The sequence below is a fragment of the Semicossyphus pulcher genome, unplaced genomic scaffold (assembly GCF_022749685.1).
Source record: "Semicossyphus pulcher isolate SPU_LCO1_2020_fin unplaced genomic scaffold, fSemPul1.0.p SCAF_15, whole genome shotgun sequence".
In the NCBI taxonomy this organism is placed as follows: domain Eukaryota; kingdom Metazoa; phylum Chordata; class Actinopteri; order Labriformes; family Labridae; genus Semicossyphus; species Semicossyphus pulcher.
Genome location: NW_027211659.1, coordinates 14,382,683 through 14,394,720, shown reverse-complemented (window position 1 = coordinate 14,394,720; position 12,038 = coordinate 14,382,683). Strand labels below are relative to the sequence as shown.

Below are 12,038 nucleotides of genomic sequence, written 5' to 3'. Positions count from 1 at the left end.
GGAAAATGATGGTTGTTTGGTCTCATTCTATGGTTGCTCTTGTTAGTCTTGTGTGTAGTGTCTTGTAAACCCATGTAGGCTGGGCACCTTTGTGTGCATGGCACGATGAAATAAACTAAATAACTAACTAAAAAACCAGGTGCGTCAAAGAGCGCCTATAGTAGTAAGATTCTTTTTTTCCTCTTGTGAAATCAATTGAGCAGAATCATCAATTTAGTAAAAGTTTATTAACTATGATTGAAGGCTCCAGAGTAGCTACCTAGTGGACCTTAAGGTGAAACCTGATTTTTGGAACGTTTCGTGTATAGAAAAATAAACATTTTATCTTTACGTAATTGACTTTCTACATAATGTGCTTTATTTTGAAGTTTAAACCCTGCACTTCCTGTACCTTTCCAGCTGTCTCCGGCTGGCTTGCTGTTTGCTCCGCGTAGGCCGAAACTTCCCTCTCAATCTGTCCAATCAGTGTTCACTGACAAGGTGGAAGTTAGTTGCTACGTCCTCATACAAAGCCGTGTGTCAGTCAAAGTTATGGTGACGGGATTAATGGAGGAAACTTTCAACTTTAGCGAAGTTTCTGCTAAGAATTTGGTGAATTTTGCGGTTGAAACACAATGTACCCCGGGGGCTGGAGATGACGGGAGCTGTACGGTCGGTATGGGAAAATAGCTTTGCATTGTAACCTCTGTGGTGGGCTACAGGAGGCAGACCCTACTGTGTTCCTGACTGACAACACTGCTGCTGCTGCTGCTCCGTGTAATACTGCTAGCATGCCACGCAGGCAGCAAACTTCTCCAAGGAAAAGAAAACTTTTCCTACGACTCAGAGGTGGGCCACGTTGTCACGTTATGATACTTTGACATTTTTTGTAGTTACACGTGAATATTTCCAATTTAAAAACGCCAGAATGATGAAGGTAAGGAGATACTTAAGGGGGAGTGGGAGGATACTCGGATTTGTGTTCATTGCCTCTGTCATTTGGCTGCTGTTGGACATGGCTGCTCTCCGCATATCACTAAACGATGTGAACAGTCAGCTACTGAAGGAAGAAGTGATAAAAGAAAGGCAGCTTTTCAAACAGCAGTCCAGGGTGACACAGCTGATGAAAAGGGGCTTTAAACACCCAGTTCAGAGGGTGGACTTGGCTGCTGAACATGCTGGGACAGAACCACTCAATTCAAGCATCAAACTAGCCCATGTGTACAGACAGGGGGGCAAAAAACGGGACCAATTATTGGGGGATAAAAAGATGAACTCTTTGCACCATCAAGGAGATGCCCTTCTTCATCCTAAACATGTTGGTAATGAACATAAAGAAGGAGCCGGGGCAAAAAATGCCACACCAAAGCAGGGTGATCCTGCCAAGAAAAAAGCTGTTGACTTGGATCTAAATGGGGCAAAATTGGAGAAAAGTCTAGATGGCTCCAATAAAGTCGTAGCGTCCAATAAAATCCAAGTGCCACCTGGTGTTCAGGGAAAAAAACATCCTCCTCTACCATTCCTAGAGAGGGAACCCATAAAAGCTGAAGATGCTGAAACAAAAGCTCCAAAAAAGGTTGATTCAAAGAAACAAGAAAAAGAAGTCAAAGAAGAACCTAAGCACGAGTTCGGAAAAAAAGCGAGTAAGCATAAGGCGGAGAAGTTACACCCTATGAAAGCAACATCTAAACCTCAAAACAAGGACATAAAAGGAAGGGAGGTCAATATTAAAAAAGAGGACAAACAGGTTCATGGGAAGGCTGAGAGTAATCAGAACGCAGTGAAGGGCATCCTGAAACCTGCCATCAAGCTCAAAGCAGGAAAGGACTCCAAAGAAAAAGCCAATGCCGTCAGAAAGTCAGGTGTCCACAAAGTGCTCTCTCTGGATGCGACTAATGTTCCCAGAGATGTCAACGCAGTGGGCCAGTTCGGTCAGGCAGCAAATGTCGCCAGTGACGAAAACTTTGAAGTGAGGAAGAGATGGAACGAAGGGCATTTTAACGTCTACCTGAGCGACCAGATCCCGGTGGACCGAGCCATCCCGGACACCAGGCCTAGGGAGTGAGTCGTCTTCTGCACATTTTACTTCTCATACTGCTGTGAAAGCCAAGCTGAATGTGTCTTTAAATTAGTTTGCTTTGTTTTCCAGTTGTTCCAGGAAGCTTGTCCATGATGACTTGCCGTCCACCAGTGTGATTTTCTGCTTCGTGGATGAAGTGTGGTCCACGCTGCTCCGCTCCGTGCACAGTGTGCTCAACAGATCTCCACCACACCTGCTCAAAGAGATCATTCTGGTGGATGATTTCAGCACCAAAGGTAACTGTGTCCCGAATGTTTTACAGGTAGAGCTTGTTACCTTGAATGGGTCTCTACAGGGGGGGCAAAAAGTGCCAGCTAAAGCACCGGGAACTGCTGTTAATGACAGCTAATAGCACTATGTGCACTTGATGCTTGCAACACTTGTCAGCTACCTAATATTGACAGTATTACTAATGATACCAGTCTGATAATAACACCTTAGTCTTCTGATTTTATAACAATGCAGATTATTTTATTTCATCTTATAAAATGAATGCACATTTTGTAAACATTAAAGACCCCCTCTGGTGAAAATCAAGTGTTTGACCTTGTAAACATCTCCATGTGGTGTTGTTCATGTGCTACAAGACATATCAGGGACAACATAAGCAGTCATCTCCATGGTTGGGCCTGTCTGCTTTTAAACTGCAGTGTACCAAGGACAGGCTGAACAACACGTTTTCAAATTGGCAGGTTTGAGCTGTCACAAACCTAAGGAGCCAATCCTGTTAATGGATGGGGTGACGCTATGCATATCATTGCGTGCAACCTGTAGCAACCACCATGGCGATGCGCGAGCCAGCTGTAACCGTCGTGTAACGTCTGTAACCGACTACTAACGTTAACGTTACTACTACTAATAACTAAATTTCAAGCTAGCTAAGTTTCAACAAGTTGCCACTAAACGATGGCAGAGATGTGTTTTGTTTTCGCTACGGAGGGGGCGGTTGGAAATCTGGATAGTGGGCGGGGACTGTGCAGATTCAGGATTGTTTAATGAGGGAGAAGGAGGAGATGTTTTGGGAGGATTTTTACAAGGTAATTAAACATACTTTGCAGTAAAAACATATCATACACTATTTATTATTTCAAGCAGAGCATCTTATATGTCTTAAAACAGCTGGTCTTTAAATCCCTTCATTGACTCCTTTCATCATATATATTATATGAAATGGATTTCGGTATATATGTATATTTATATATCTTTACAAAGTTATATACATATATAAAGATATAACATTAACACATGTTTGAGAACTGTCCTTAAAATGTGGCTATTAAAAATGAAGGAGCTGTGATAAAAAAGATATCATACACTAAACAAGATATTGATCCTAAATCTGGCAGTGCTTTTCCATAAGCAAACTGCTTAAAGGTGAACACTCCTGACCTTTAACCAATATTTGCTATTTCTCTAATCTATTTGTTGTTTCTAATCAGCTAAAGCTGAATGCTCTTTCCTAAGCTGGTATCTTCAGAGCGCCGATTCATCACACGAACTGTATTTAAAACACTCAGCTGCAACTGTCCTCAGTTATTGGACATAATATCATGACTTCAAAATAAAGTATGTCAGTTAATGGGTACATCAGAGTTACTAAACTTTGTACGCTGTGAAATCACGAGTAATGCTTTGTTCCGACAGAGTACCTGAAAGAGAAGCTGGATAAGTACATGTTGCAGTTCCCCAAAGTGCGAATCATTCGTCTGAAGGAGCGGCAGGGTCTGATCAGGGCCCGGCTGGCTGGAGCTGCTGCAGCCAAAGGTAACCATAAATGTCTTTTAAAGTGTACGTATGTGTTAAGGTAATGAAGGCATAGATAAGGCGGTATGTCCCACGCTAAGATGAACGTGTGAAATCTTGTGGTCACACTTTGGAATTGTGAGTGTTGCGCTGAAAACACGAGCATGTGCTTGCCTGCGGGGATTGGTACATTTCGAGGCTGGTGCTGTGTTCATACTACACCTCCCGATGAGTCAGTTAGCCCTGTTATTCAAAATGCAGGTAGGTTTTATAATTGTGTTTGAGTAGTGCATTGAGATTTCAACACTCTAATGTGCAATGTGGTTTTTCTTGCTGCACAAGCTTTTAACTATGTGGAGTATTATATCCTGCCCGTCAATATGACATGGATAGAGACACAGTCCAAAAATAAATACAGTTACAGGCCATGTTTTTTCAACCCTTGTAGGTTTAAACATTATTTAAAGACAGTTTAATAAGTTAGAACATTTGTTTGCTGTACAGTTAGAACAGGCAAAATGCACACAATAAAGGTGTAATGTTCTCTGTCTGACACCTTGTGTTAGGTGGAGTCATCTCTGTAGCTGAAACCACAAACAGACACAGATGAAAGCATTTAAGATGCTACAACATACTGTAATGCATGACATTTACATACTCATACTCAAGAACTCCTGATACGTGCTTTAAGGCTTGCATTGTTATCATGCAGATGGGCATATTTGTTTAACTGCAACAGGATGTTTGCTCTCCTCTAACAGGTGAAGTCCTCACCTTCCTTGACTCCCACATCGAGTGTAACGTGGGCTGGCTGGAGCCGCTGCTGGAGAGGGTCTATCTGGATCACAGGAAGGTGCCCTGTCCTGTTATCGAAGTCATCAGTGATAAGGACATGAGGTGACAAGACGCTGCCATGTTTGAGCAACATGTGTTGTAATCATGTCTTATATAGTACAGCTGAATGCTTACTGTGGCTTCTTTCTCCTCAGCTATATGCTGGTTGACAACTTCCAAAGAGGTATTTTCAAATGGCCGTTAGTGTTTGGCTGGAGCCCATTACCAGAGGAGTACATTAAGAAGCATAACATGACCATCTCAGATCCCATCAGGTTTGAACAGTCACTTTTAATGATCATATTTTCCTATTATTTCTGCTGCATTAATATAAATGTATTACATCTCACAGATGTCCAGTTATGGCTGGAGGCCTTTTCTCCATAAGCAAAAAATACTTCTATGAGCTCGGCTCCTATGATCCTGGTTTGGATGTGTGGGGCGGGGAGAACATGGAGATCTCATTTAAGGTATGACCCTCCTCTCATACAGAATTACTGGCTGCACAGTAGGTGTTTGAACTCTGAAGAACTTCTCTCACATGACTCCTGCGTGTCCCCGTATGAATAGATCTGGATGTGTGGAGGGGAAATCGAGATCATCCCCTGCTCTCGCGTGGGACACATCTTCAGAGGACAGAATCCTTACAAATTCCCCAAAGACAGGCAGAAGACAGTGGAGCGTAACCTGGCGAGGGTTGCGGAGGTGTGGCTGGATGAGTACAAGGACCTTTTCTACAGCCACGGCTACCAGCACCTGCTGGATAAAAGCGATATCGGCAACCTCACTGAGCAGATCGAGCTGAGGAAGAAGCTCAAATGCAAGAGCTTCAAGTGGTACCTGGACAACGTGTATCCTGATATGGAGGCTCCTTTAGTCAAAGCTGAGGGCCTGGTATGTAGATTAAAAAGCTTGTTTACATTTCCCAAAAAGATCCCTTAATAGGAGCGGCTTGTTATGCTTCCAGTCTATGAAGCTATTGTTGTCTCTGCTGAGAACGTCTTAACACAACCGTCCCAAACAGAGAGTGTGATTGTGCGCCTTTGGAACAAAGAAGCCTGTGACAGCGTTCTATAAAGATTCATTGAAGGAAATGAGAAAAAAGCAACAAAGCCTATTTTTCTATGCAGCTCTCAATAAGTAGAAAGATGTTTGCAGGATTCTCTTCTGTAATATTTTTATTCTCTTTTTCCCTTGTAGCTCTTTAATCAGGGCTTAAGAAGATGTCTCTCTCTGCAGGACGGCTCTCCTGTGTTTGAGATATGTGACTCTAGCCACCAGGTAGGCGTCTTTATATATTTAAAGGTATAATAAGTAGGATTTTTTCTTGCATTTTGTCAACAACACATTCAAACTGGGCCCCTCCTCCTGGGCTCTTCGTCACCAGAAGCTCACTCTCACTCTCTCATGCGAGAACACGCCCACCCTGCCGAGCTAACACTGACAGCACTGTGGTTTTGCAGCTTTGCACTAGCATGCTAACCTCTGGTTAGCTTGTCCTACCCGGTTTGAGACACCTACCTGTCCAACAGAAAGAAGGCCAACTCTGCATCGCTCTTTCTCCATGTTCGCCGGTCTGAATGCGGCCCGGTTGCTAATTTGAACCACTCCCACACTCACCTATACGCTGTGATTGGCTCAGGGAACCACAACAGCGCCCCTCCTGAAAACGTCCCGTGCAAAGTAAAACAACAGAATAGATGCAGAGGGAAGGGTCTGCACACACACTCACCAACACACATGTATAGAGGCCCATAAGTGATGATTTATATTATATCATATTTGTAAAAGTCTACATTTTATTTTACTTGGAAAATCCTACTTATCACACCTTTTAACAGATAATTTCTTATTTTTATGTGCACATTTTTTGTAATGTTGGCCTTGTAACTGTTGTAAGTATGGGGGAACATAACAGAAATATCCAGGAATAGACCTACAGTAGATCAGGAAGTGCACTCAGGACCAAAGCCATGATAAACAAGGGTGGTGTCCAAGACGAGGCCAAAACTTTCTGAATGTGCTCCTTCTGGATTCTGAGCAGCCCCACCGAGCAATCTATCAAAATCTTTACGTTTTCATGGAGCATAATTACATCCTTGTCACTCTTCTCTCTCTCTCCGGTATTCAGAGTCAGCACTTTAATTACACCTGGTTAAGGCTCCTTCGCCAGAACGACCAATGCGTCGCAGCGAAAGGCAAGGGCCAAGGCTTTGCTTTACAACCCTGTGACAACACCAAGCCTGAGCTCCACTGGTTCTACAAATCCTCCACCTCTCTGGTACGTTGACCTTGGGTGTGTTGTTTTCTTTGTGTGCTGTCTTTGTTTTTCTTTCCTCGTCAGCTCTATAATTTTAGAAGTTGTGTGTCTCCAGGACATAATTCAAACAACCTGCTTCAAATTCTGTCGGTTGAAAATGGGCGTAGTAAAATTGAGGTGTGTTTGCAGCTTTGTTAGTTGATTACATTTCCTGTTTTGTGCTTTTCAAGGCGGATCACCTCATAGCAGAGTATGTCTCGCTCCACATGTGCCTGGAGGCGGACCCTCATAATGAATCTGTTGACCTCAACCCGTGTGATTCCCGCAACTTCTACCAGAAGTGGCAGTTCACACACTACAACGCTCACTGATGAGACTGAAATGAGTTTGAAATGCAAACATGCACCATTAAGGACTACAGTATGGTATGTGGTCCAGAAACACATGACTGTCCAGAGCAGGTGGGAAGAGCTTTGTGCCAGTATAATGTGTGAGTGTGGGGATGTGCAATGTTTCTAATGTCCTGTTACTATATCAGCATGGACTGATGTTGAATTTAAACACCAGTGTTTGAGGAAGTAGAGCATCTTTTTTCCTTTTATGAAGTTTTGAACTGCGTTTGATAATTTTAGAAAGGATGATCTACACTGGTATTTTGGGGGGGGGGAATAAAGGACTTTAAGTTAGGGATGCACGATATTATCGGCACGTTATCGATATCTGCACATTATGACTTGATGTTGGCATCAATATGTCATTTTTCTGCCGATGTTTTCCGCCGATAAAACAACACTTTTTAACACTAATTATGCCTCGATTGTGCTCGATGATTCCCTAAAAAAGCTTGACCTAATGCTACGACAATAACTCGGCACGAGTGTAAGCACGCACTGTCTGCGCAAAGTTTTCAACAATATACAAATAAAGACTTAAAAGTCACAGAAACTCGAGCCAGTGAATAGAAGTTAAACAACTTTCACAACTCTTAACTTGCTAACAGTTAGCTCACATTCTCATCATTTTACCAGACTTAACAATGCCGATGCTAACAGAGTGTAACATTAACATCAGTTCAAAACTAACTTACATATTCATGGACGCACACATGATAAAAAAAAGTCCGTTGGCAATCACTGATGTCTCCGTAGTAGGTGCAGTAAACAAGTCCGGGCATGTCTCCCTCACTGCCGTGTTTCGGAGGGATGCTGCATTCAGGTGCGCTCAGAAACGTGAGTGATCAGACACGGGACCTTTTGTACAACGCCTCTTCCATCGAGTGTGAAGAAGGGTGCAAGATGTCTACGGTATGGCAGTTTTTAGCCACTACAATAAAAGCAGGCATGATATCAATTCCACTACAGGGGGGATTTGATGTTCTCTGCAATTAGGTGGTAAAAAACATGTGCCTAATATATCAGTATTGAAATCGGCAAAAAGGGTTGGAAAATATCGGCATATCGGATATTGGCAAAAAAATCCAATATCGTGCATCCGTACTTAAAGTGAATGTCAAAGAGAATACAGTCTTGAGCACAACATATTGTAATACAGCCAAAGATAAAGAGTGCCTTGTTGATTTGAGATGTAAAAAAAAAGTGACTGTTTTGTATTTTCTGTGCTGGGATTTAATAATGAGTGCATGTGATGTCACATTGATCGATTTGTTTCTTGATGTCTTGTACTTTTTGTTCGATGAGTAACTTGGGTGAACAGCTGCTTCTCTGGTTTTTACAAACTGCGTTATTAAGGTGAAGGTTTGTATGGATTCCTTTTTGTCACTAGAGGGAAGTGTTGGTTCAAAACACTCCTCACACCTGTGCTGTGATTTCATGATTTTGTAACCTGTTTTCCAACTCTTTAACCACACATTGATGGAACTGCATTTTCTTAAGAAATTAAAATAATGACGATCACAATTTAATATCATGTAACTTTTATTTCCTTCATATTCAGCAGCCATTAAGACGCGTAAGTAGTTAATCACAGGAAAATGCATCCCCTCACGCCAGAGGTTAAGATACTGATGCTCTAATACCTAACGGCAGCTTAGTTATTATAGGCAGGAGGATTATAAAGCCCTGAGCTTCTTATTTATTTAATCTGCTGTTCAAATACCTGCCTTACATAACAAGACTCATCCTTAGACCATAAAATGAAAATATAAAGTGCCTTTTATTTAGCAGATGGTTGTTAGACACTTCTCTCTGATACGACACGACAGATATATATAACACTCTTCAGTGTGGGCTAGAAGCAGATCTTAGATCAAGTGAATACTTAAACTGTGTACCACATGGCATTAATGTGTAATAAGACAATCTTTGATACTGTATTTTTTGTTGTTGTTACTGACGAAAAAGGCATTGAAACAATCTTACAAATTCATCATCATGTACTCAAACTCCTCTATCTTCTTGCGCGTGTTGCCTCTGCTGATCCTGCGGTAGGACACCGTGCTGTATTTGGCCGAAGAGAGATGGTCGAAGGATTTCTCGCCACCGGATTTCTTCGTCAGACGCAGGGAGGCGTAGCCCGGGTTCGGGTTCTGATGAAACCCCTCAGGAGCGTGGATGTTGAGGTCCTGCTCCGTCTCCTTTTGGTCCACCTGATGCTGCTGCCTGTCGCTTGATAACTGATCTTCAGCACTAGACATCTGCTCTGGGACTCCTGCCTCCCTGCTCAGACTTGGAGAACTCTTCTCATTAGTTACATCAAAGGGTTCAAAGTTTGGAGTCTGTGTATCTGGAACAACTTCCGTCACAGCTGGGGGATTTACTGGAAAGAAAAAGATAAGGGGAAAGTCTGTTTTGCATTCCTCTCAATCTAATCTACTTCATTGCGCAGTTATATGCAATTCCTCTTACCTTTCTCTGCAGACTTAATACCCTGGGGCTGTGTTTGCATGTCTGCAGCTGTGCAGTTTATAGGCTGAGATTCTTCACAGGTGCTCGCCAACTTCTCTTGATTTTCTGCTTCTGGATCTGCAGGATCTGACTGATCCACAGGTTCTGTTTTCTGGAGCGCCTCCTGTTCCTCTTCTTCCCCAGTCAGACTGACCTGCAGAGTCGTTTCCTTCTGCATCTCTAAATGATCTCTGTCGATAATGGATTCTTCTCCTGGATCCTCCCTCTGCTGGATTGGTTCATCAGCTGCTACACTGTTGACGGTTTGCCTGGACTTGTTGGCACCGAGATCACAAGCTTTTATGTCCTCTTGAGGTTGCTCTTCGTCACTGTAGAACACAGAGTCATCTCCCTCCTCCATCAACCACACGTCTCTTTCTTCAGGTTCCTCCAGTTTCTTCAGAGCGTCATAAGTGATCCCTCCTATGATGTCCAGTACGTGGGACGCCGCAAGTGCATGTTCCTCTACTGGGAGCCTGGGGGGCTTTGGAGGAGCGGTGCTCATGTCAATCTCCATCTCTTTTTTTTTCTCTTCTCCTATGAAATCAAAAATCCAAATCGTCTTTTTTGCAGATTATTTGTTGAATCAAATTGTAAGACTTTCGTCGCATTGTCTGTTCAGGTCTTTAAAAATACTCCCCTCTTCTTGTCCAACATTGTCAAAAAGTAGAGAAGGAGCACATACCGCCCTCAGTCAGCAGTGCTGGTTCCAGCTCTCTAGCGTGCTCTCTAGCGCTAGTGCCATGTAAGTCTGAGTACGTGTCAAAACACAGAAGAACGGGGGTTTTGTTGTGGCCCTAACAGAGACTCTTTGTGTCTCTGGCCTCTGCACATGTAGTGATTGTACTCTTAAATAATCTCTGCTGGGTGACCACCTTCATTCTGTAAGGTTTACAGTCTGGATTAACATTCTGCTATAGGCTCTCTGCACCCCTGTCATGAACATAACTGTGTTCTTGCACGTGCTGGAGCTTAGCCATATTATGTCTTGAGTTATAAGAGCATAAAATGTCCTTTATATCTTAAGTTGGGCTTCTGATTTGTTGATACAACTACAGTATGTTCCACACACATCATAGCAACGAGGCTTTAAAATTACACCAGTGGAATTTACATTGTTTGTTCACTTCTTACCTTTTAAAGCAGTTTTACTTTCAATTCATGTTTCATTGAAAAAAAGATGTTCTATTTTTTCTTTCCTGCTACTGTCTATTAAAACAGCCTACAAGAAACAAGTAGCTCCAGACATTTTTGGCTAGTTGGGGCGCTTTGTCATGTTTCAGGTGTTTGTGTTATGAACATCCTTAACGCTTATCCTGTTCAGGGTTGTGGTGGGCTGGAGACTATCCTAGCTGTCATTAGGCGAGAGGTGGGGTACACCCTGGACTGATCAACAGTCAATCACAGGGCTGACAACCTTTCACGCTTACACTCAGCTATGGCCAGTTTACCTAACGAGCATTTCTTTGGACCATGGGAGGAAGCCGGAGAGAACCCACTCATGCACGAGGGGCATATTGACACTGGACATGCAAACTCCACACAGAAAGGCCCCCTACATCCGAATCGGGATTCGAACCAGGAACCTTCTAGCTGTGGTGCGACAGGGCTAACCACTGTACCACCGTGCAGCCAGACTGTGAACTCCTCTCCACTAAACCTGGTTTACATAACTGCACTAGATAGAAGAACTCTTCAGTATCTTCCCCCCAAAAAAGCAACGATTGGACAAAAGGTATAAATATGTAAAAAAAACATAAATCATAATTTTCGCTGTCCTCTTAATAAAAGTGGACATAGCCCCATGGTTTTTGGTTTGCCATTTTGGAGCGTCGAGTTCGCCATTATGTCCATCAACATGGTTAGCAAAAGCCAAGTTATCAAAGCTTCACAGACTATGATAAGGCTTATTTATTAGCTGGCTAATTAGATATATAATAATAATTATAATATAATTATATTAGATATGATAATTAGATAGTTCACTACAGTATTGTAACTGACCGGACTTTTTTTACATAAAAAAGCTCAGATAGCTTGTCCAACAAAGCTAACTCACTAGCTAGCTCGTACAATTAAACGCACAGCACACATTTATCCGATAAATTCCCTAAAATATCCCCAAAAAGGCCACAAACTCCACCATCCTGTCAAAGCAGACACGCCCCTAATTTTCTCTAATAAACAGAGAAATTAGCTGTCAAGGCTAAAACTGTTTTTCGTTCCAGGCTGTAGACAT

At 42.6% G+C, this 12,038-nt stretch overlaps 2 protein-coding genes across 2 annotated transcripts; one reads left to right on the top strand and one right to left on the bottom strand.

Moving 5' to 3' along the window:
* Positions 1-741: 741 nt before the first annotated feature.
* LOC138592737 (polypeptide N-acetylgalactosaminyltransferase 5) lies at positions 742-8,817 on the top strand. The gene is made up of 10 exons (XM_069663606.1): positions 742-2,040; positions 2,129-2,295; positions 3,704-3,823; positions 4,564-4,699; positions 4,792-4,911; positions 4,989-5,106; positions 5,207-5,530; positions 5,837-5,917; positions 6,768-6,917; positions 7,127-8,817. The coding sequence occupies exons 1-10, from the start codon at positions 908-910 to the stop codon at positions 7,265-7,267; spliced, it is 2,490 nt and encodes an 829-aa protein (XP_069519707.1). The 5' UTR covers positions 742-907; the 3' UTR covers positions 7,268-8,817.
* Positions 8,818-8,828: 11 nt separating this feature from the next.
* Positions 8,829-10,353, bottom strand: LOC138592736 (uncharacterized). Its single transcript, XM_069663605.1, has 2 exons — positions 9,761-10,353; positions 8,829-9,671 (listed from the first exon to the last, which is right to left on the bottom strand). The coding sequence occupies exons 1-2, from the start codon at positions 10,314-10,316 to the stop codon at positions 9,271-9,273; spliced, it is 957 nt and encodes a 318-aa protein (XP_069519706.1). The 5' UTR covers positions 10,317-10,353; the 3' UTR covers positions 8,829-9,270.
* Positions 10,354-12,038: the final 1,685 nt, after the last annotated feature.